General features: G+C 44.6%; 1 protein-coding gene across 2 annotated transcripts in view; it reads right to left on the reverse strand.

Moving 5' to 3' along the window:
- The window catches only part of UXS1 (UDP-glucuronate decarboxylase 1), a 96,946-nt gene that overhangs the window by 60,324 nt on the left and 10,792 nt on the right, over nucleotides 1–25,830 (reverse strand). Inside the window, exons 2-5 of one of the 2 annotated variants that reach the window (XM_027623556.2) lie at nucleotides 8,684–8,711; nucleotides 7,323–7,386; nucleotides 6,167–6,210; nucleotides 440–500 (exon numbers count right to left, since the gene is read on the reverse strand). In XM_027623556.2, the coding sequence (XP_027479357.1) occupies nucleotides 440–500; nucleotides 6,167–6,210; nucleotides 7,323–7,386; nucleotides 8,684–8,711 (197 nt within the window). The remainder of the gene's footprint in view (nucleotides 1–439; nucleotides 501–6,166; nucleotides 6,211–7,322; nucleotides 7,387–8,683; nucleotides 8,712–25,830) is intronic. The other variant, XM_027623557.2, reaches the window with a different exon arrangement.

The raw sequence follows: 25,830 nt of genomic DNA on the forward strand, positions 1-25,830 counted from the left end.
TGGATAAACAAAATGTGGTACATCCATAATACGGAATATTATCCAGCAACAGACAGGAATGAAGTACTGATTTGTGTTATAGCATGGGTAAACTTTAGAAACATTACTCTAAGTTTAAGAAATCAGATATTAAAGACCACATATTGTATCATTTCATTCATCGAAATGTCCAAAACAGGCAAATGCACTGAGACAGAAAGTAGTTTCAGTGATTGCCAGGAGCTGGGAGGAGGATGTCTGACAGCAGGGATGGGTTTCTTTCTGGAGTGATGAAAACATTCTGGAATTAGAATGGAGTGCTGTCGTAGGACTTTGTAAACGTACTATAAACCAGTATGCCATATATTCTGAATGGGTGACTTACAGTATGTGAATTCTACCTCTATTTAAGAAGCCAGCTTCTTGATATTATAAATATTAATCAGATGTGCAAACTTACCAAAATTCTTTTACGGTCCTTTTCTGATAAAAATTTTACTGGCGGGTATTTCTGGGTGAAGCTGTAGAACATGAAGAGATGAGAAAAGAAAAGTCAAACATCTCCTGTGAGGATTTTCTCTACTACCATGAAAACAAAGGCTAGACTGTGGCATTATTATTGTCTGCTCCTTCTATCCATTCCAAGTGAGGGCTGTAGGAACCAAGCGGTTATTGGGTCATCTGAATTCAAGAAATATGCAACTGGCTCCTTGTGTAACATCAAGCTGAGGATAGAGATTCCATCCTGGAGAAGGGAAAATTTACCAAGGTACAGGCTACATGCAGCCAGAGCTAAGCACAAAATAAGGGGGTGGTGGCCTCCTTATAATGCTGTATCGAGGTCTGGAAGGAAGAAAGCAGCTGTGTGAAGTCACAGACCCAAAGCAGGACACTGTGCCTTGCAAGGGGAAGAAAAGAAAAAAACTGACTAAGCCTGCTCCCTTACTCTGGGCAATTTCACAATTGCAGCATCTCTTTCTGCACCGGTCCCCCAGGACAAAATGGCTGGGCACCAGCACTTTCTGCCTCCGTGGTCTGCTCTCAACACATCTTAAATCTCATCCCATCTTTCCATAATGCCTCTTGCCCCCAGAAAAGGTCACATGGGTCCCTAACCCCTACTGATGTTTCCGGAGCAGGGCAGTGCAAGCTGCAGATAAAAGATCAAATGAGAGTTGATAAATGCAGATTTGAAATATCCATTCTTAAAGTGGTTAAATGGTTCAGTTAGGAACAAAGTGTTTTTACTAAATTCAGAGAAACCAACTTTACAGTCATTATTTTAATTGGAGAGGTGCCAGGGGCACTGTCTCATCCCCTCCACATCCCCAGCTGGGATACAGAAGGCATTTCCTCAATGCTCACTGAACTGAACAGAATATGACAGGTCGTTAGACAGAAGACCTTGAAGCAAGTGTTTCTCATCTCCTGGAAGAGTGGAAACATGCTTAGAGCTTGGGGCAGGAGGGCTTTCTTTTCCAATGCAGATGAATTCCCCTATTAAGAGCTTCCAGATTCTCAAAAGGTCAAGTTCCCCTTGCAGACTACAAAACCGGAAGCAGGCAGGTGGGAGAATCTGAGGGAATGAGTGAAAATCTTGGCCTTCTCTCTTATTAGTTCTGTGACCCAGAGCAAGACCCCCAAGAGCTCTGTGCACCTCAGGGCTTCCTGCTGTCAAGGGGTAATCACAGCACCTTCCCCAGAGGGCTGCCCTGGCAGGAGCTGTCTTTACCACAGGTAATGCCCAAGTGAATGTTCTCACAGCGGCTGTGGGCCAGGGCACATTCTGCCTGCTGGAACAGTGGAAGCCTTCAGGGAGCCTGGCAGATGCCTTCTTTGAGAAGTGACACTTCTTGTCATTCCAAATACTTTCTCCATCAGTCAGCTGGACATGGCCAAGCAAACCACAGCACTGGCTGTGTGCACCCCTCACACAGCCCCGACATCCACCACTCCAGCCTCAATCCCAAATTCCACAGCCAGCCATGTGGCGCACCTATGGTGTCTCGCTCCTTCCAGGCTGACCCTCTCCCCACCTGCCCACTGTTGCTCCTTGTACCGGAGAGGAAACAGCAAACACTTTTCTTATAGGAAATACAGTTCAATAAAACTGAAGCAAAAACATAACTGCCTGACACATGGTCACATGTGGAGTAGAGAGTGATATACCTACTTCAAACACTGTGCTACAAACCTTTAAAAAACGAAAACACCGGCTGGGCTTCTTGCTTTGTTTTCTTCAACATGTAGCAACCAAGTTTCAGATTTCATATGTATGATCAAGTTATTAAACTGCTGGAAGGACTCTCTTATAACCCTCATTTCTTCCTTTGAGGAGTCAGGCACACAAAGCCAGAAATAAGAGCAGGGGTAAGCTCCTTCAGGGTCTCCCTAAGTTTGCACTTCCACTGTTTGCCTTCCTGCAGTCACGGATGACAGAGCTAGGGGTGTGTGTGAGGGGACTGTGTGAAGTGACTCTGAGGTGACTGCATGAGGGAACTGCGTGAGGGGACTGTGTGAAGTGACTCTCAGGTGACTGCATGAGGGAACTGTGTGAGGTGACTCAGGTGACTGTGTGAGGGGACTGCGTGAGGGGCTGAGTAGTAACTCTGAGGTGACTGTGTGAAGGGACTGTGTGAGGTGACTGCATGGGGAGGACTGCATGAGACAACTCTGAGGTGACAGCATGAGGGGACTGCATGAGGGGATGGTGTGAGGGGACTCAGGGGACTGCGTGAGGGGACTGTGTGAGGTGACTCTGAGGGGACTGCGTGAGAGGACTGTGTGAGGTGACTCTGAGGGGACTGCGTGAGAGGACTGTGTGAGGTGACTCTGAGGGGACTGCGTGAGGGGACTGTGTGAGGTGACTCTGAGGAGACTGCGTGAGGGGACTGTGTGAGGTGACTCTGAGGGGACTGCGTGAGGGGACTGTATGATGTGACTCTGATGTGGTGCTAGCTGGGCCACTCCTTCAGCTTGCCACTCGGGCTTCCCCTCCTGCACTTTACCAGCATTGGGCAAAATGGGCAAGGGAAAGGCACAGGCTTCTTTAAAGGCCTGCAGTAGGTTAAAACCCTATGCAGCAGCATACTGGCTCATCCATATATTCATTTATTCCAGAACTTTTTATTGGGCACCTATTTTGTGCCATACACTGAAGACACAGAAGCAAACAACGTAGAGAGGCAAGACCTGCCAACACGAAGCCTGCATTCTGCATTTCTGAGTGTGAGACAAGCAAGGGAGGTAAATGAAGCAGGAATTGGATAATGGATCTTTTCTTACCCCCAAAAATTAATCCTTTAGTAATTATTTTATGCCATTCTAGACTCTAAACTTCCTGTACATTAAGGTAGCCAGTAAGAAGCATTTTTACTTAGAATTTAAATTCTCATCATTACTCGCTATCTATTCACAGAACATTTAAAGATATTAAGATGAAATTAAACAAATGGCAGGCAATCAAACTGTTAAGAAATGGGGGGGTGTAGTAAAGAAGAGAAAAAACTCACATAACCCACCTACTCAGGCTTCTAGAATGGCATTGTGCCCATTTCTTTCCCCATATACATATAATCCCTACCTTTCAGATATATCCTTATTTCCTGGGGGTCACTTTGCCCCCAAATGACAAGCACATCAAGACAACATAATCCAGTTACGTTCTTATCTTGCTCGTGTCAAGATGGGTATTTGACCATTCTTATCATACAAATCAGTCAGGAAAAATAAAACCAGACAGAGCTCTATTGATTTCTACCACAAAGTCATGTCCGTACTTGACTTTCTAGCTAACACAACAACCCTGGCTCATCTGTCACCTGACTTGCTCACCAACCTAGAGACCAGAACGATTTTAGGATGAGTAGCTAGTAAAGCAGAACTAAGGAGAAAACACTTAACCTCTGCACCTATCTTAAAGGTAACTCTCACAATTTGACAAGAATGAGTTACTGGCACATTCTTCAAGATTACATTTATACTTGCGCTTCACTCTCTGATTTAAAAAGGACAAAGAACATCACAAAAGTATCAAAAGGAATCATAAAATTCTCCTATTTCAAGAGATCATGTGTGTAAGCCATTGCCTTAGGGAAGTTATCCAATTAATTCACTTTTCATAAATATTACTCTCTAAAGAATATATCAGCGGTGAGCAATTTTTTGGGGGGGGCAACATAAAACCTGGTGGGTTATTCTTACCATAAACAATTTTTTTAAGTTTCAATTAAAATCTCTCATATTAGGGCACCTGGGTGGCTCAGTCGTTAAGCGTCTGCCTTCAGCTCAGGGCATGGTCCCAGGGTCCTGGGATCGAGTCCCACACTGGGCTCCCTGCTTGGCGGGAAGTCTGCTTCTCCCTCTCCCACTCCCCTTACCGTGTTCCCTCTCTTGCTGTGTCTCTCTCTGTCAAATAAATAAATAAAATCTTAAAAAAATAAAATGAAATCTCTCAAATTATTCCAGTTTTACCGAAGGCGGAATTTCTGGCTCCCATCCAACATAATGCTATAAGCAGCATAATTTCAGCCCAAATGATGGCAAGAAAATTTAAGGTACAAATAACAAGTTTATATTACTTAACTTGATCTGTTAAAAAATAACTTTGTGTCCAGTAAGAGTTGAAACTGCTTGACTGCATATAAACTATCAGTTGAAGACAAGAAGAAGATGAACACATTTTGTTCTCTTTGATCATTTATTGAACCCCCTCAGTTCTCTTTGATCATTTATTGAAAACACCGAAACCAAAGAAAAACTTGCTCTCCATTTCTTGCTTTTTAATCTGGGCTTGCAAAAGGTTCATACAATCCCGATGCAGATCATCCAAACTCATCCCAAGAAAAGAAAAAAACAAAACAAAACAAAACATGACATAAACTTTGGGTGAGTGTTTTTACTTTTCTTTTTTAAACCTCTAAAGACCGGGGCGCCTGGGTGGCTCAGTCCTTAAGCGTCTGCCTTCGGCTCAGGTCATGATCCCAGGGTCCTGGGATCGAGCCCCGCATCAGGCTCCCTGCTCCACCGGAAGCCCGCTTCTCCCTCTCCCACCTCCCCTGCTTGTGTTCCCTCTCTCGCTGTGTCTCTGTCAAATAAATAAATAAAATCTTTAAAATAAATAAATAAATAAACCTCTAAAGACCCAACTCTGGACACACGGTTTTCCCAATAAACTCAAGGGAAGTGCTCGCTTCAGCAGCACATATACCAATAAACTCAAGGGAAGAGTTCTAGCGCCCGGAGCTCAACTGTTTTAGAGAGAGAGGGAATGTGGGTGCAGCAGAGCCACACGCTGGCAGGCAGGGGTCAGGGGGAGACCACGACAAAAGGTGAGGAGCAACTTGCTTTGGAATCTGATTCAAGTAAGTTCTCACTGTATTATATTATTCTTCCCTTCCATCCACTTTACCTGGACTCCGTTCTGGAACCTTCCTGATGTATGGTGACAAGCAAATTACTGACCCTAATTTCTTATAGTACTTACACACAGTAAAAGGTTTTAGGTCCTCCAGCTTTATTTTCTTGTTTTGGAATTCTCTCAGACTAATCAATATTTGTGAGACACCACCTGAATGCCCTGCATAACTTAAAAGAAGGTAAGGCTTAGCTTCAATTTGTATACCATGAATTTTCAGGAACTGATAAATTCACAGAATTTGTAAAAGGAAGATTACAACACACTTAGATCCTCTCTTCTTCTCATGTTTGGACTATTTGCATCAGAGTTAAAAAAAACCCAACAAAACATTTATGTGGCCCTTTGTTTACATCATCATAGTTTGTAGAAATCAAACTGACAGAGGTTAACAGAAGAAGGACTTCTAACATAGGAAGACTCCTAAAAAAATAACTTTATTAAAATAAATAAATAATTTTTTTTCCTAGAGAGAAAAAAAGCTTCCATGGCTTCCAAAAAAAGCTTTCCATAGCTTTCATAAGAAATAGTTCATAATGACAAAAGAAAAAAAAAAGGGTTTAAAACCACGGCATCTGAATTTTACAGTAAACATCTACCTTCTCACAGACGAGTTCCTATATTGAAAGTGCCTGATATCTTTCATATTATAGAATTAATTACACAGATGAAAAAAAGAATTATACAGTTGAGATGAATTTATATTGGATACTGACCTTCTAAAGTCAAAAGGATAGAAGTATTTTCCTTAAAAAAAAAAAGTGCACATACCTTTTTTCCAAATCTCTGATTTTCTCTCTTAGTGGTTCAACGATCTAAAACAAAAATAACCAACATCAGTTTTGAAGCAAAGACAGTTCTCCACCACTTCCCCCCTCTCTGATGTTCCACATGGGCACGACATCACGCAAAACAGATTGTAATTTCTTCTACTCTCCACTTCCAGCTTGAAATTAAGTTATACTACTTGGATCACAAGTCAAGAATCGAGATGATACACTGCATGTTGGAACTCTTACTCCACAGACACTTAAGTCTCTGGGAAAATTAACCTTTTAGTTTCCTTACAACAAGCAAGGTAGCTGAGGCTCACAAGAACAGGCAGATCAACACCACTCTCTTCTTTTCAGGAATGAAAAAAATCCCCTCAGCGCTGCCCACAAAGCTTAACCTCTTGTTTCTGCACATTATCTCCACATCATGTGCTCAGCGTGCTAAGGAAGGGCAAGCTGTGGGCAGACCCAAATTCCTGTGTGTTAACACCGGGAGCTGGGCTAGAAGGACGAGAGCGATTGAGAGCTTCCCCACAACTGTGACATTTGGCTTCAGATCAAAATGACTGACTTCCCATCTCCCCCCGCAGCCCACATCACACTCACGCACCTATATCCACAATTACTGGACTAAAAACATAAGCAATTATTTTTAAATAGAAGGTATATAATCAACCAGAGGCGCTAGCTTTCGGGGAGCAGGTGTGTGGCTTCCCCATCCATGCATGTGGGCACTGCCCAAGTTCCCCGTCCTAGCATCGAAGTTTGGCCGGTTTTCCTTACGGCATCTGCTGGGGTGAGTGGATGCTGGCACTTGCCTCCATCCCTGGTGAAAGTACTCACTTCCCTTTCTCTAAGAAATTCTGGGAAGGTCAGTTGAAAAGTCAGACAAACTTGTAAATCCATTTTGCCTCTGAGGTAGAATTTAGTACATCACACACCTTGATCAAATGGACAAACGCTGACACAGAGGTGTATCCACAGCGTAACAGATGGAAAGGCTCCTCTAAATAAGGGAGTAATTTTTGAAGAGATGTTTTCAAAATCACGGGTTAGCATCAGGCTCCCACAAGAAAGGTACCAGCACAAGCCAAAGAACCAAAACTGACAAATATAACGACAAAATAGAAGCAAAATACAGGAAAGGAACTAACCTCTTCGATCTTGCTCTCAATTTTGAGTTCACCATTTTCCTGGATAGACCTGTTGAGTAGAAAGCTGCGAAACTGAGATCCACTGAGAGGCTTGATGACCTCAAGATTTATTTCTGAACAAATGACAACACAAACCAAAGGCTGCAGACCATCTCGCCGCTCCCCTTCCCAAACATCAGTCCCAGGTTCCAATTCCCTCCAGAAGGGGGTGCACCCAAGGAACGGAAGACAATGGAGGAGAGGAAATCTCAAATTCATCTCACCAGCTCACCTCTACTTTGTAAGCGTTATTTCTATTCCACTAAAATAATCTTTCACATTATACTCAACATGGGATTTTAAATTAGAGGCAGGAAGTGTGTCTATAGGAGTCCAAGTCTCTCTGCTGGGCTTTCCTGGGGATTTGATGCAAAATGGAGCTTTTCCAAGTAAAAAAACAGAGTTCCTTTAAATGGGATCTGAGTACCCCTCCTAGCCACACACAGAAGTCTTTGTCAGGAGACACTCACACCCTGGTGTTAGGAATCAGATCAACACCTCCCCACTGGCCTTGCAAAACCCACTCAATCTGAAAAGCCTGGTGGGGGCACATCAACCCTTTACCCTAGTAGCCCAGTGCAGGGGCATCTGACTGCCAAGCCCACCACCAGCACCACAATTGTGATTGCTGCTCTTTTATTTTCACTACCAAGGCAGACAAAGTGGAAGGAATTTTTCTTTAAATGTAAAACTGTACTAAGAGGGCCAAATTTGTTTTGACAATGAATGCTTGTTAATTTTTTTGTTGTTGTTGTTTCAGAATATCAACACAGGATTTTACTCTTCTGAGTGTCCATCCTACGTTTATCACAAAGCACAAAGAATGCACACTCAGGCCAGAAGGCTTCTTGGGGCTGAATCCTGAGATAAGCAGGTGGCCTCAGAATCTACTGGTGTACTCCCAGGGCCAGGGGCCTGCCATGGTTTCCTAAAGACAGCCCCCTTCTCAAAAGGCTTTGGAAAGGCATGCCCCCACCGTGTGCTTGTCCAAGCCACCCAGAAACACAATCACATTTAGCAGGGCAAAAGCTAGGGTCAACCCTTTCCTGTGTACAAAAGGAGGGAAGGGACCCTGAAGTAGGCAATGCAGAGGAGCCAGCCAGTAAAACTGGGCTTTACCTGAGCAAATAGTAAAATCAGATGTATTCCTCGAGAATATCCATAAGAAAAAAAGACAAAGCTCAGATGTATGAATGGCAAAAAAAAAACCTGTTTCATTTTTAAAATATTCAATTAACCCATGCCATCTACAGTCTATTTGTAATAACTGAAATGTGTCTGTAAAACCCAACCACAACATCCAACTTATTAAAAACAGTTACCTCATATTAACGAAGTTGCCCCAAACAGCTGGAAGGGAAAGAAGAAGAAAATTAAGTCAATATTTAACTTTGTGATATGCAAGGATTCCAACTTATACAATTTTAATGTTTAACCAATATTTCAAGTACACTAAGAAATCTAAATTACAGCTCATGAAGACAACAAAATGCACACTTCTGGAGTATTAAGTCCTACTAAAAAATAAGTGAAAAGAGGATCCGATACATCTCTTTAATTTTGGATTACCTCTTTTGGGGTCTGGAGTTCAACTGTGCTTGTGTTTTGATAAGCAGTATGTCCCAACCTTTGTCTGAGGAAGAGCCAGTCACAAGCATCAAAGAACTGCATGTCTGAAAGAGAGCCTAGGGCTCAGTCCGGCCTTTTCCTTTTAAATGTCTATGAAACCAAAACCCAGAGAGGTTAGATAATGGCCTGACACTGTGGCTTAACTTCACCTGGAAGCCCATCCTTTCTCACACTTGGCACATCTCTCTTGCAGTCTAGTTTCTCAACAGCTGGCCTGCTTCCTTGATTATGGACACCTGGAGGGCAGGTTGTCATGTGTACACAGCTGGTGCTCAATAAATGTGAATAAACCAACCCAGCTGCCGCAGTGAAGTTTTGCCATGGATAACTTTAAAAACATAATACTAGACTATGAGCCACCACATGAAGTTACTGAACAGAGAATTATTTAATAAAGAAACCTTTCCCATGAATGAGTGTCTCTAATATTTGTACTCATTCCTCTCTGGCCCTCCTGTAATCATCCCCCAAATACGGAATACCTCCTAAGGGCCAGATGCTCTTAGGTACTAGAGAAAGACAGAGAGCAAATGCACACATCCCCCCCCCACCCCCCCCACACACACCCATCCTGGAGATGGCAATTCTGTGAGCTCAGGAAGGCCTTCAGGTTAGGATCTACTCCCAGGCATCTTCTTATTGTCATTGTCTGGTACATAGTAGGGGTTTAATAAATGTTTACTGAATAGGATTCAGTTTCCAAAATCACTTGTTGCTGACTCCATACAAGCACGTTCCTCTCCAGTGTAGTAAGCAACTGATACAAAAGACAGCAATAAATAACTAAAAAAAAGTGGCAAGCAAGAAATGGGAAAACTACTATAAATCCATACTATATTCCTTATTCATTAAAAAAAATAGAGAATGTTTATACCTTTGGACCACATGAGCTTACTTTTGAGTATTATCCTAAGAATATACATATATATACAGGAAAGCCGCCTTCACAAATCACGGCTTTAGTTATTTAAAAAAAGGGGGGGTGGGGGGAATAAACCCAAACGTCCTACGATTGGGGAATTGCTATATAAATTATGGTACAGCCTTTCAATAAAATCAGAAAGCCATTAAATCTCACAATGACTGTTATCAAACAGACAAGAAATAACAAGTGTTGGCAAGGACATGGAGAACAGGGAACCATCATGCACTGTTGGCGGGAATATACACTGGGGCAGCCGCTGTGTAAAACAGTAAGAGGTTCCTCAAAAATTAAAAACAGAAATACCATATGATCCAGCATTCCGTTTCTGGGTATTTATCTGAAGGAAACAAAAACACTAACTTGAAAAAATATCTGCACCCCCATTCACCGCATTATTGACAACAGCCAAGACATAGAAACAATCCAAGTTTCCATCCATGGATGAATGGATTATTCGGCCATAAAAAGAAGGAAATCCTGCCACTTGAGGTAACATGGATGGACCTCGAGGGCACTATGCTACTTCTGAGGTAAGTCAGACAGAGAAAGACAAATACTGTATGATCTCATTTATATGTGGAATATTCAAAAACAGAATGAAACAAAAACCCAAGTTCACAGAGAGAACAGATTAGTAGTTGCCAGAAGTGAGCAGGTGGGTGTGTAGGTGAAATGGGTGAAGGTGGTCAAAATAAGTCCTGGGGATGTAATGTACAGCATGGTGACTAGTTATTAATATTGTATTGCTTATTTGAAAGTTGCTAAGAGTAAATCTTAAAAGTTCTCATCTCACACACACACACACACACACACACACAAATGTGTAACTATGTGTGGTGATGAATGGTAACTAGACTTACATAATATACACTGTATATATATAGTAGTATATATAGACAGATGTTAACTATTAACTTACATAATATAAACTAATACATAATATTACGTATGTTACTAATATAATACTATATATAATGTTACATGTCAATTATATCTTGGTTAAAAAATATGGTTATGAAAATACACTGCAACATGGTAACGCAGTTATGACAATTCCAGATGAGAAAACATATATGCAGTATGACTTCTGCTACTAAAAACCACCTAGAATAAGACTGTCTGAAGATGCCAAAATACTGTTTAAATGGTGACGTGTTTATCTTTCCTTGTATCTATGTTCTTACCTTGTGTTTTAAAAAGGAGGGAAAAGATTTCCAAACCCTTGCTGAATGCCATGCCCCCCACCCCTCAGAAGACCTGGGAATACGGCGGGGTCAGTGGTCAGCTCAGTACCAGCGTTGTGGACAAACCTGCAGTTGGCAAACCCCATGGGCCCTGTTCTTCACCGTGTACCTCAAATAAACCAATCGTGTCATTTTGACTTTAGGATTCTGTTGCTTGTCAAAATACACCAAGAAGCAGTCCCTCTCTGGCTGTGGAACCTCAGGAGGGGAATTATCCACTCCTTAAGATGTCTTAGGGTGGATAATACCTTTTGACAACCTTTTCAAATCATTCCATGGTTACTAGTTTATTCATTTTCTTTTTAGCCTTTTCTTGAATCAGTTTAAAAGGTCTGTCTCAGAGATGTTTCTCAATCTTCTATCATCCCTTAGACCATCTGAGAGCATGCGAGGCTGCCCCCCTTCCTGGATGTCTTCGCCCTCCTTGAAGTACAGACACCAGGGCTCTGAGTGCTCTCCCCTTTCCTACTGGTCCCCCAGTTCACCCCTCCCCCCCACCCCGAGAGCTTCATAACCTCAACTCCCCTCCTCACCAATCAGACCTCTATGTAGGCCACAATTACCTCCACCCTCCATTTGCAGCCTCCACCCTCCCTAAAGCAGGTCCATCTACATATGGTCAGAAGTGCACACACCTTACCTGCGCATGACATTCTTGAGAAAACCTCCCCAACCTCCCTGCCTGCTCCAGGGGACATCAGGAGCCCTCTGAGTTGTCACAGCACCAAAGACACATTTATTTTTAATGGGCAGTTTACAGGTGGGTCTCCCTGCAAGATGAGGGCTGATTCATATTTGCAACACCAAACACATTCAGGCCAGCCACCAAAATCAGATGAATAGAGGAGGTCGAGGAAGGTTTTCACTTTACTACATTTATCCCCTGCTTAGTACCTTCTCTTTTCAGAAGTGTTATCACCAATTAATCTTTAAGATGTTTTTATGTCAAGTGTTTCTGGCTTCTTTCTAAACTCTCAAAAGCTCTGCCTGCTTTGTTTTAAAAAACAAAAAGGACTCAGCCCAGCACACACCAAAGACAACCAGTAGGCAGGAAAAGTTCCTGTATTACCACAGACTCATTCCAAGGAGGAAAACACAGGCAATTCCCAACAATTATGGAGCCTTGCTCCCCGTGTTCTGTGTAGACTGGCCTGGAACCTTGCAAGGCACGAAGTTTAAAAGTAAAACAGTATTAAAAATTAACGTTGCTTTTAGAATTCTGCAACCTGCTTAAGTGAGTGTGACCTACCTTACAGTGTTGCAAAGGGATCGCTGGGAATTACGAAGAGCTGTATACTCTACAGATACCTGAACTAAACGGAACTAAATTAAGTCAATTATATACCATACAAGGACTCAGTATTAAGAAAAGTATTTTAAAAAAGATAAGCATTCACCATCATCGACAAAGGGCTTAAGATCAAATTCCCTTACACAGCTTTCAAGTTAATTTATTCTGATTTTTATTTTAAAAATACTTTGCACGCAAACTGAGGCACACTGGTTTCCCAATTCTCTGTCTGTATCCAGACTTCATGCTATGCAAGGAAACTCCGTTCAAGAAAATCTTTCACATAGAAATTTTCATTTAGGGCAAAAAAGATTGAGTGATTTTTTTAAGAGTATGATTAAAAATGAGTGTCCTTTTCCAACAAAGGAAAAATTAAAATGCTCATTCAATGCCTTCGTAGTCCCTATTAGTCTAACGTGGTTTCTTAAATATTAATCAGATAGCACTCGAGACAAATCCTTTTAGAACATAATTTCTCAATCTGAAACCTGTGGGTCTCCACCAGATTCCTGAATGAATTTCAGGAAGTCTAGGGGGAAAGTCCTTGAAAGTCTGTGCAAAACCACGCAAAGCTTTCAAAAATCTCCCATAAAAGCTTGAAATTTCAGAGGTGCATTGGTTTTTAGACTCTGAGTCCTTGAATGCCAGGCCGCACAGAAGGTGCGGATTCTTCACCAGGAATCCTATTACCCTATTTTAAGGACTGTTATGACACTGGATCAAACAAAACCATTTCCATTTCACACCTATACATTTTAAATGGCTGCAATCACCACTTTCACCTAGAGAGCACATGTGCTTTTATCCTAAGTCAGAGGAGGGAGTGTGAGTTAGGGAAGCCACTCCCCGACTTGGCTAATGGGCACACACCTATATTAGACACAATATGCCCAGCGTGCCTGCAGGCGAGTACGGACAGCCAGACAGCCTACAAACCAGCATGCCAGGGGCTCACCAACCTCGGCTTGGTGACATTAGACAGTGTGACCACATGGAGAATGCATGCAGGATTTGCCTTCTGTCTTCAGTATTTGCAAAAATCCTTTCTTCGCTCATCCACCAGGCAGCCATCCAACCAAAATGGTGCCTGTGGGTGAGGAGAGTGCTAAGACCCTGTGCCCAACCTCACCTGTATGGTAGGCAACATACACATGATACACACACACACGAGAGAGGTGGGCCAGGGGAGGAGGCGAGGCTCAGCTGACAAGACGCAGTAGGGGTCCACCTGGAACCACAAGGGGAAACAGCTTGACCCTGCTCATGCAGGAAAAGATGGGGTTCGCCAGCCACCCACAAGACGATGGGGAACTGACCCAGATCATAAACAGTCCTTCAAAGACAGCGCAATGGGAGAACTGGCATGCCTGCAAACTCCTCTCAGATGCTTACCGGCATAAATCCAAGTCTCCTTTCAAAAACACACTTTTAGATATTGAGCCCCTGCTAGGAGCCAAGCACTTTATGAGGTCTTGCAGCAAAGGCTCCTAATCCATGGGGCCCCTAAGACTGAAAAGTTTCTCCAGGACCTAACAAGAACTAGGAACTGGCAGGGGGCTGGGGGAGAGCGGCGTGAGGGTCTGCCTTCTCCAGCTTCAAGGGGTAAACACTGGGCCTCCCAGAGCCTGGGAGGCCCTACACCGTCTGCACTTCAGACCTCATGAATCAGGATCTCTGCAGAGGAGCCTGGATGTTGCATTTTTTCAAGTGCCCCAGGGGGCAGAATCACCTAGAGAGACGTGGTGAAGGGAAGGTGGAGAGCCTGCACTTAAGAGATCTGGTGGCCTGCCACAGCCACTCACCTGTTGCCTATCTGCACAGACAGTCCAGGCTCAAGCCACTCTGGACCCTGGTAATTTCTCCAACTTGCCTCAGGGTCTTTGTATTTAACGCTTCTTCCAAACGCCTCTTTATCTGCCCCCCTCAGTTCATCCAGGTTTCAGCTCAGGGAGGTCTTCCCGACCAATCTATCCCTAACAGTGCCCCACACCTCCTCTTTCCTCCCTACCCACACTCAACCTTTCTTTTCTTCACAGCACTTACCACCAGATAATATACCCACATATCTAGAAAGCTCTGTGCTTGTATGTTTCCAGCCAAGAAAATGGAAGCCTCAAGAGAGCAAAGACTATTTCGTTCACTGCTGTTCTCGGACGTCGAGACACTGCCACATACTGTTCAGTGCTCACTCAGTATTTGCTGAAAGAAGGAAGGCATGAATGAAAAGCTCTCCCACATGACCGGGAATCACTGCTCTAAGGCAGGAGTCAGCAAACTTCTTCTGTAAAGGGGCAGAGAGTAAATATTTTAGGCTTTGTGGGCCGTATGATCGCTGAAGCCATGACTCAACATTGCCACTGAAGTGTGACACGGTCCTAGATAATTCGTAAAAGCGTGACCATGCTCCCGCACAACTTCATTCAAGGATACAGAAATTTGAATTTCGTGTGTTATGAAATAGCATTCCTTTTTTTCTTTGTTTCAACCGTGTAAAAATTTTTAAAACTTTCTTAGCTCAGGCGTGGGCTGGATTTGGCTCATGGGCCATAGCTGCTTATCAATCCCTGCTCTAAGAGATCCCAGAATGACTGCCTGCCACCCCGGTGCAGGCGGGCTTGTCCTTTGTGTACACAGAGAACTGCCGAAAGCCACCTCTATGTAATACACACCAGGGAAGTAAAGGCTGCCGTTGACCCAGTCCTGGGGAGCAGAGAGGAGGCATTGACCTGTGGAGATGGGGGTGCGGGGACATCTACTGGCCTGTGAAGAAGGTGTCCTCGGAGGATATGAGCACCCCTGGTTCCCCCTCCTAGCATTCCAAGACAGCAGGGCTCTGGTGAGTGGGCTACGAGCAATCACTGAGTGTGTGGCAGGGCAGGAAGCAGGGGTGTGAGGGACAGATGGGTAGAGAATGCCGAGAACAGAAGGGGGTGGTGAATGGGTGTAATCAGGAGACAGGAACACCAGAGGTGGAGGAGAGCGGGGGGCGGGGGACACCGGTCTAGGATTAGCCCACACTCCCACTGGAAGCATCCAGGCTAAAGATGTCCACCAGGCAAATGGAAACAGAGGCCCGGAGCCAGGAAGGCCAGCGCCAGCGAGAGGTGCGCGTAGGGTACCTGTGTGAGGCCAGCATGTCAAAGGCTCAACAGCACGTGGCCCTGACTGTGCATCCAGCCGGGCGATGGCCACAGCCCCGGGGAGGCTCCCGACAAGGCCAAGGCGTGCGAGCAGCAAGCACAGTGATGCCGATGTCACCGCCGCCGGTGACCCCACACCGGCCTTTCCCGCTCACTGTTCCTAGTCACGAGGTCATGTTGTCTCCTCCACTTCACAGCTGCAGACCAGAACCAAGAGGAGCTTCCAGTCACCACCCACACTCTGCCAACACTTCCAAGTGGGAGGCCTCATTCAAGGCCCCAGAGTCACCCCCAACTCCAGTGAAAAAAGGAATCTCGGGTTTGTTTTTTTTCTAAACTTGTCCTCTAAGCTAATCCCCCACCCTCTGAGCCCTGTGTGCGGCAGGTGCTTCAGCTAAAACTGAGAAACACGGAGGTCATGAAACCCTTCAGGGGACAGCAAAGCCTCTGTGCATGCTGAAGAAGGTCCCTATCTCAAGACAGTGAACAGCAATTCCAATCCCCATCTGCTCAGGTCAAGAACACTTTAATTTAGAGAAGCATGCAAATCAGCAACCCTGTACAAATCCTGGGCGCCTTGAGCTCATTTAAAATGAGTATTACCGGCACAGGAAGTTGCAGCAATGCTAAAGCACATTTACCCTGCAGCATGCATTCTGCTGTGACTGTTTACTGTTCCTCTCCAGGTTTTCTGAGCGTGTTAACTACAACAGAACGCCTCGTCTAAGCTATGACTCACTTTGTGCCAAGTGCTCACTGCAAAGCTGTACGGTGTCACTATGTTTTTCACACAGGGCCTTCCTGGTGGCACTATCTGTCCAAAAATTCTCCTGTCAGGAGATGGGGTCTGTGTGTCCTCCCCTTGAATCTGGTGGACATGGGACCATTCCACTATAGGGGAAGCCGGAAGTGACGCTATGTGGCTTTGGGAGCTGGTCATAAACAGCGTGCTCTTCCCTCAAGTCTGCTGGCACACCGTCTCTGGGGCCCCTGATCTAGATGGGGTCACAGCCAGGTGCGGTGCAGGTGCTAACAGCCAGTCCTCGCTGAGGCCGTCCTCAGGCGCCAGATGTGCCAGTGAAGAAGTCCCCAGGAAGTACATTCTCCAGCCCCGGCTGTTTGAGCCATCCCAACTGAAGTCCCAGACATCATGTAACAGAGAAGAGCTCTCCCCATTTCAAATTCCTGACCCAATGAACCCGTAAAAGCACAATAAAATGATTGCAATTTTATACCCCTAAGTTTTGAAATAGTTGGTCAAGCAGCAAAAACATAAGCAGAATCAAAACAGACAGCAATGTCCCCAGCCCTTTAATCTAGAGATGAGGCAGACCTTAAGTCAACCCAGGATACGGGGCTTAACTCCTCCCCACCTGATGCATTCCCAACCAAGTGCACGTGCACCCTTCCCCACACCCAAAGCACAGCTTTGCACAAACTCATCGCCTTGGTAAAAAGCCTAGATCGAGGCTGCCGCCCTGGGGAAACCCTCCCTCCCCAACCACCCAGGCTGCCTGCCTGACCTGAACAGAACTGTAAATGTGTCAAAGAAAGATGCACCCCTTGCTCACCACTGATGAACCTCAACAATCCTCGTACCAGAACACAGCAAATATTTGACTCCCCTCAGGTAAACTTCGAAGCAGCACAACTGAAATTTTTTCAAACAAGGTAAGAATATACATTACTTTTTTTTAAGATTTATTTATTTGAAAGAGAGAAACAGAGACAGTGCACAAGAGCATGAGCAGGAGGGGCAGAAGGAGGGGGAGAGAGAATCCCAAGCCTGACGCAGGGCTCGATTACAACCTGAGCTGAAACCAAGAGTTGGATGCTTAACTGACTGCGCCACCCAGGCGCCCCTACTTTTTTTTTTTAATACACTACTCTTATAATAAGAAAAGCATTAAAAGAGTTGTTTATATGGAGCAGAAGGTTCAAATTAGGAGATACTCTTCTGTTTTTAATTCTTGAATAAGAAAGGAAGATGTGCAGAAGGGGGGAGATTCAACGTCTCCGGTTCCCACTAAAAGAATTAGAGGTTCAGGGTCAGGCAGCATCATACCTCAAAGGGGAACAGTCACTGAATGGGGATCTTTGCCTCCTGCCTGCCCTGAAGGAACCGAGCCCAAAACCCTGAACCCCACACACCCAGCTAGGCCTCTGACTGTCCTGAGCAGTTAGGAGGAAAACTGTCTCAGAGAAAAAAGGCTACTTGGGGTGGCCGAGCAGTCTCTGGGAGCACCTACTTCTGCGCCCTCCCTGTGACACTAGCCCTGTTCTGGGGGCCCCCCCGCCCTGGGCCCAGACTGTGGAAGCAGGCAAGATAGCAGCACCTTCTAGGCCCTGCCCCGCACTCCATGCAAGTCCCAGCTGCCAGGTCCCAACCTGCGGCTATAAAACATTTCAAGTGACTCATGCAGTCTTATAGCCTTATCTAATAAAATTGTACTGACATTCCCATGGGAAGAAATTTTGCCCCAAGATGGTTCTTTTTTTTTTTTTTTTTTTTTTACAAAGTGGTTAAAAGGGGAAGAAACCATAGACTTTGCAGAGGACATATGGTCCTCTGAAGAGTCTTTACTACATGTAAAAATGTCTCTATTAAGTGAGAACAGAAACAGTAGAATCAATTTTTTGTTTTTTAAAACTATATACATGTTTAAAACTACATGCAGGTGTCTTCACAGAAGTCTGAGACACATGGGGTAAGACCTTTTTGTACACCTCTGTATTTTAATTTCTACAACTCGTAGGAAGAAAGTCTGAAATACATTCTTTAGGTCCAGAGAGGACACTGAGTTGCTTCTGTCCATTCCAAGCAGGGCAGCATCATGGCTTACAAAACACAGGGTGACTTATTAAAATCCTCCAATCTGGTAAGTTAGAAAAATCCAGAATCCAAAACCATTTACTCAACTATCATATCAAAGCACTCTACCATTCTGTTTTAAAAGCCTGGATAAGAGAATCTCTCTTCCCCTGGGACCCTCTTAGGTGTACAGGACAAATAGTTGCTTAGAACAGAGGTACACAAAGTGTGTCCCTGGGGCAGTGGCAGGAGTGTCGCATGGGACCCTGTCAGAAATGCAGATTCCCCAGCCCACCGAGCTCTCCTGAATCAGAAACTCTGGGATGGGGCACAGCCCCTGGGGTTTAATGAGAGCTCCAGGTGATGCCGATTCACCCACAGTATAAGATTCTCTGCAGTAAACTGCCTACCTCTGTTGTTTTCCCGTGCTCAAAAGACACCCCATGTTTTGTTAAGAGGACAACAGAGTTAATGCACAAATAAGCCCTCTGCGGACCCTCCCTCCATTGTAGTGCATTTCTAGATGCCCCTTCTTCCTCTGCACTGCCCTCCCTTCCTTCCCAGGCCACTGGGAAGGACATGTGACTACATGCTCCACTCCAACCCTGTGCCAGCCTTTTGCCTGGGCTCTGGCCACTGCACGACCAGGACCAGAAGCCCTCCACTGCGGCCCTCCCACTTCTTCCATCTCCGTGTGGCACCTCTCCTTCCTTACCAGATGTCCTGTCCTGAAAGCTGCTGGCTTTGTCATTGTCCTACTCAAGATTTCCAAGTTCTCCAAACGATTTTGATTGCCTGCTCCAATTATCAAAAGTCCTGAGCATGCACCCCAGCACCCCATATATATGTATATGCACACTGCAAAGGCTAAAGTAAGCTAAAGTAAAAAAAAAATATATATATATCTATATATAATAGAATTTCTTTTCACTGCCCCCCATGTGAAGGGTTCCATGGGACACACTCTCCCCCACCCTAATGCCAGCCACACAGGATGCCCTCATCCCCAGCACCCTGGCCCACACTCCTCCATCACCTGTCGCCAGCAGGCCAGTGCAGTTCTGAACACACTCAACCCTCCCCAGACTTCCTACCCCACTGAATGTCTGGGGGATTCTTACATCATATTTGTGCTTCCCAATTATGAAATAATCAGCACCTTGTCATAGATAGTCTCATCTCTGATAGAAAGCAAGGTGCCGGGCTGAGATAAAGCTTGCTTAGGACTGGGAACTCACAAGCTCAACCCGGCACACTTAGGGACAGAGACTGGGTGTCATAGTCACTCTGCACAGCAAAGCCCTGGCATAACCATAGCATCTGACTTTCTCCCCAAAGGGTGTCCAGTGCTCCCTCCCTTGGCTCCCCCATGCTCAAGGCCCAGGAGGAGTGCCCTCTCCAAACACAGGCCAATCCCAGGGCTCCCCCTGACTATTCTGGGCAGGATGCCCAAAGGACCCATCTGTAGCCAAGACAGTCTTTAAGGTAAAGGTTTAAAATTCTAAATATTGAGCTATCCTTAACAGGTTTCACTTTGATTCAAGAAAGCTGTAAGAACAAGTTTGAAGGGAAGAGCTCTCCCATTGAAAGCCTCAGCCATGCAAGCCTTCCTTTAAGTGAGAACAACTCACGATATACATCGACCACTAAGTTCTAGGCAACCATTTAGACAAATGAGATCTCTGCATTGAAAGATTTTCTCCATATGTTAACTACAAAAGCAAATCACAGAAAAACCCATGGTATAAAACCATGTACATTTTAAAAATACCTAAATATATTTTATGAATACATAATGCAGAGGAAACTATCTAGATGATTCATACAGACATACTAAAATGTCAACCAGTAACTGACAGGAAGGGAAACAGGGTTAGCTGGAAGGGGAAAGAAGAGGGAAAGGGATCTTCCAAATGCTTCCAAACTTAGAATGTTAAACCTGTGAATTAAAACTAAGCCCCAAAAGACATATATCAATGCCCTTTGCACCTTACTATCCAAACTGTAATTTACTCTTTTTTTATTGCAGAATATATTTATTATTTTATTTTTTATATACATATATTTTTATTATGCTATGTTAATCACCATACATGACATCATTAGTTTTGGATGCAGTGTTCCATGATTCATTGTTTGTGCATAACACCCAGTGCTCCATGCAGAATGTGCCCTCTTTAATACCCATCACCAGGCCAACCCATCCCCCCACCCTCCTCCCCTCCGGAACCCTCAGTTTGTTTTTCAGAGTCCATCGTCTCTCATGGTTCGTCTCCCCCTCCGACTTACTTCCCTTCGTTCTTCCCCTCCTGCCATCTTCTTCTTTTTCTTTTTTTCTTAACATACGTTGCATTATTTGTTTCAGAAGTACAGATCTGTGATACAACAGTCTTGCACAATTCACAGCGCTCACCATAGCACACACCCTCCCCAACGTCTCTCACCCAGCCACCCCATCCCTCCCACCCCCCACCACCACTCCAGCAACTCTCAGTTTGTTTCCTGAGATTAAGAATTCCTCGTATCAGTGAGGTCATATGATACATGGCTTTCTCTGATTGACTTATTTCACTCAGCATAACACCCTCCAGTTCCATCCACTTCATTGCAAATGGCAAGATCTCATTCCTTTTGATGGCTGCATAATATTCCATTGTGTATATATACGACTTCTTCTTTATCCATTCATCTGTCGATGGACATCTTGGCTCTTTCCATAGTTTGGCTACTGTGGACATTGCTGCTATAAACATCAGGGTGCATGTACCCCTTCGGATCCCTACATTTGTATCTTTGGGGTAAATACCCAGTAGTGCAATTGCTGGATCATACAGTAGCTCTATTTTCAACTGTTTGAGTTACCTCCATACTGTTTTGCAGAGTGGTTGCACCAGCTTGCATTCCCACCAACAGTGTAGGAGGATTCCCCTTTCTCCGCATCCCCGCCAACATCTGTCGTTTCCTGACTTGTTAATTTTAGCCATTCTGACTGGTGTGAGGTGGTACCTCACTGAGGTTTTGATTTGGATTTCCTGATGTAACTTACTCTTAACCACCATAAAATGTCTTGGTTTCAAACTAAGGGTTCTAGAGGGGAGGGGGTTGAGGGGATGGGTTAGCCTGGTGATGGGTATTAAAGAGGGCATGTTCTACATGGAGCACTGGGTGTTATGCACAAACAATGAATCATGGAACACTACATCAAAAACTAATGATGTAATGTATGGTGATTAACATAATAATAAAAAAATTAAAAAAAAATCTTGGTTTCCTCCAGGTTCTTCAAGTCAATACTCAGAGGCTACAATCTATCAACAGAAAGCTACCATGATATTTACCATATGTTATCACCACTATGTGTCTATTTCTTGCAGGTGGAATTAAGATGCATTCTGTCCCCAAATCTTCACCTGAGAAAATCACTTCTGCCTCTTCACGTCAGGACACAAATAAATTTGTAAACACATTCCACTCAACCATATTCTCCAGGTTCTAGTGCACAGTACTATTGTTTTGAAAGATTTTATTTATTTATTTGACAGAGAGAGCACAAGCAGGAGAGCTGCAGAGGATGAGGGAAAAGCAGACTCCCCACTGAGAAGGGAGCCTGACGTGGGGCTCGATCCCAAGACCCTGGAATCATGACCTGAGCCGAAGGCAGATACTTAACTGACTGAGCCACCCAGGTGCCCCATAGTACTATTTAATTAAACATTCAAAAACTGCTTAATCTGAATTACTAGACCGTAATATCAAGTTTAGAGAAACAGGCACAAAAAAAGAGAAAAATGCCAGACCACCCCAGAAAGCAAACAAGCACTTTGATTCTTTAAATCACATTAGGGACAGATGTAAGTGACAAAAAGTGGACTCTCCCTTCACCCCTCCTGTGGCTTCACAGATACCAAGAGAAACAAAGTTGCCACATTATTTCTCTTGCTTTTTCCCACTTAAACAGATGTAGGCTCAACCTAAGGAAGTGTGACAATATTTTCTATCCAACAATAGAAAATGAAATAGACATCCCTTGAGGCTAGGAAATAAAGGCATCTCCTTAGTTTTCTGACAAAGAGAAGAAACAGATTCACTGAAGAAAAAGGAGAGCAAAGGGCGAACCCTTCCCTTCCCAGGCCAGCCACAGGGCTGCGGGCAGCAGAGATGAAAGCATTGCGTGTACCATCCCTGGCACAGCCCGCCAAGCTTAAATCACAATCACAGACCTCACTGCCTGTGGATTCGCTCTGAAACTGACCCAGTGCTCTTCCCTTCTGACTAATCACTTCCCACTTCCCGGTGGAAACAAGTCAGGAGAAGGCGTGAATTTCCAGATCCCAGCACAAAGCAGGCCATTCAATAGCCATTTGCTGCCAAGTGGGTGATGAATCTGCTGAAAACTGACAAAGCAACAGCTCTGTACAAGCACTTCCTTTTCAACTAGCTTCCAGTGAACACCACTGATTAAGTCTGATAGTAAATGGAGATGAATCTATTTTTAGAATACTGAAGGCAAAGAACAACAGAAAAAATTTTTTTAAAGTAGGTAAGAAGAAAAGGAAAATTCACACTCCTCACTACAACTTCTAAACAGAGAAAGGAGCTCATGTGACCAAACCCAGAATATGAAAATATGATGTAATGCACAAAGGTGTAGTAACCTTTTTTAGAAAGTAGAACACTATGATTAAGAACAAGACAGAAAGAGAATATGTGTATATATATAAAGATTAGTGCAAAGCACAAAGGAGAAATATTTAAAAAATGGAATACAACTTTGGGGGTAATTTTATAGCCTGATGTTAAAAGTTGCTTTGTTAATAATATATTTGCTATTGGATCTACTGAGAATGCTAAAGAGAAACTTGATAAACTTCACAAAAAATATACAAAACCTACATGAAAGAAATTATAAAACTTTACTGAGGGTCAAAAAGAAAGACCTCATTTCAAAGGAAGAGACATCACAATCTCTGTATGGAAAGACATTTTTAATATGCTAAAATTTTGTGAGGATTGAGATTTTATCTTTGTACTTCATTCTCTTAAGTTTTTCCACATTGAGTACACTATTTCCCTATTTACAAATTATTTAGTTTTAATGGGAAGTTTAAAAATCTGGACGATGCTTTTAAGTCGGCCTTTTCATTTTGTATTTGAAGAAGTGGAGAGGGAAAGAAGGTGCGGGAGGGATTGAGGAGGGACATCTCAAACCATGGTGCCCACTGGTGTCACCTAGATGGCAGCCAGGTAGGCCACGCCCCTGGAACCAGTGCGCAGACTTCCCACTGCTGGGGTGGCCATCCACAGGGTCAGAATCACGTGGAATGGCTGTGTCTGTAGGTCACCCTAACAGGCCTGGAAAATGCCAGCCTTCTGGGCACAGCCTTTGTCAGGGATGGCATAGTCCAGGAGAACATGAGGAACGGGGCCTATGGGAGAAGCCAGATGAGGTGGCGAGTGTGGAGGGGGTGTTGGGGGTGGTGAGAGTAGGGAGAGGCGAGGGAGGGAGGGAAAGTGATGGCAGTCGCACGGACTAGGTGGGGGAGTTAGGAGGAGAGCAGGAGAGGGGGTCAGGGGACAGGTAGAGAGTAAGGTGCTCCTTAGAGGAAGGGGTGAGACTGAGGGGGAGAGGGAGAGAGGAAGGGGGAAGTGAGTGGACAGTGGGGGAGTACCAGGGACTAGGGGAGGTGGGTATGAGAGAAGCGGGAAGGGTAAGAGCGGGTGTGGCAGGCGGGTGGGGTGGGGGGAGGGAGTGTTTGGAGCTTGAGAGGGGGCAGGTGCCTCAGAGGCCTCAAGAAGGTCTCAGGTGCTCAGTGCGGGGGGGGGGGGGGGGTGGTGGAACCAGGCAGGTGAGCCAGGCAGGTGGTGCAGGTACAAGACCCGCTACTCTGGCTCAGAAGGGCTGTGGGCCTTGCAAACTCAGCGCCCCAGCCTGGACAGAACACTGCTGCTAGAACAGAGGGACAGGCCTTCCAACCACCCAAGCTGGGGCATCAGGGCTGTGGGGGCTTCAGTGCAGACAAGCTACCCAGCAGCCACCTGGGCCCAGCATGCTCATCACCCAGGTCAGAGTCATAAGGAAGAGGGGGGACCCCTACTGCAGGGCCAAATAAGAGGACCAGAAGCCAGTTGACTACCGACCAACAAGACAAGGGCAATGCCCAGAGATCCTCTAAAATACCTCCTGCCCTTCCACCTTGTAGGCACCCCAACAGGGCTGCTTTGAAGTGAAACATTCTTTCAGGACAAGTGTCACTAAAAGTCTATACTGAAGCTAAGAAATGGGGTAGGTGCAGCCTTGGGGTTCCTTCAGGTCCTTCTGTACCACCATGGAGTACCAGACTAAGAGCTGGGGCGGGTCATGCAACTGCCCTTTGCCTCAGTTTCCCCATATATAAAATGGGGAGATTATCCTCCCCCATGCCTCACTGCAAGACAGTAGCATTATCAAAGTAGGTCACTCCTCACACTGCATTTCTGCACCGGCATCAGTGGCAGAAGCGGGAAGGTGGGCTTTCATTGCTTTGAGGGCCAAGGACAGAAATTTTGTCCTTAAATAATTAAGATGAACTGGGAGTAAGGAGAGCAAGGAATCAGAATAAAATTCTATAAAAATAAATTAAAAAAAAAACTAAAAGGAAGAACAGAACTAAGATCCTGATTTGCCTACACGCAAGTTTTAAGGAGAACCACCATTTATGGCCCCTTATCATTCACAAGTAACCATTTCCACAAGGACTGTCATTGGCCCCTGACAGTGTCAGATTAACGTGATTCTTTCACTTGATTCCAACGGAGCCATTCTACCCCTTTAATCTTCTGTTGCCGGTATAACACAGCTGTCTGCTCACATCTTTAAAAATAAATAAATAGGAGGGGGCCTGGGTGGCTCAGTCGTTAAGCGTCTGCCTTCGGCTCAGGTCATGATCCCAGAGTCCTGGGATCGAGCCCCGCATTGGGCTCCCTGCTCGGCGGGAAGCCTGTTTCTTCCTCTCCCACTCCCCCTGCTTGTGTTCCCTCTTTCGCTGTGTCTCTGTCAAATAAATAAATAAAATCTTAAAAATAAATAAATAAATAATAAATAAACAGGGGCGCCTGGGTGGCTCAGTTGGTTAAGCGTCTGACTCTTGGTTTTGGCTCAGGTCATGATCTCAGGGATTGAGCCCCATGTCAGGCTCCCCACTCAGTGGGGAGTCTACTTGGGATCCTCTCTCTCCCTCTGCCCCTCCTGTGGGGCAGACTCTCTCTCTCTCTAAATGAAATAAATAAAATCTTTAAAAACAGATAAATAAATGAAATTCAGATCACTTACATTACATATGTCAACTGAATTCTAACTTAGAAACAGCTTGTTTTCAGAAAGAGTATAAAAATGTTCAAGGATACTAAGTATAAAATTCCAAGGTCTCACCACCCTAACAAAATTGTTTT

The sequence above is a fragment of the Zalophus californianus genome, chromosome 8 (assembly GCF_009762305.2).
Source record: "Zalophus californianus isolate mZalCal1 chromosome 8, mZalCal1.pri.v2, whole genome shotgun sequence".
NCBI classification, from domain to species: Eukaryota; Metazoa; Chordata; class Mammalia; order Carnivora; family Otariidae; genus Zalophus; species Zalophus californianus.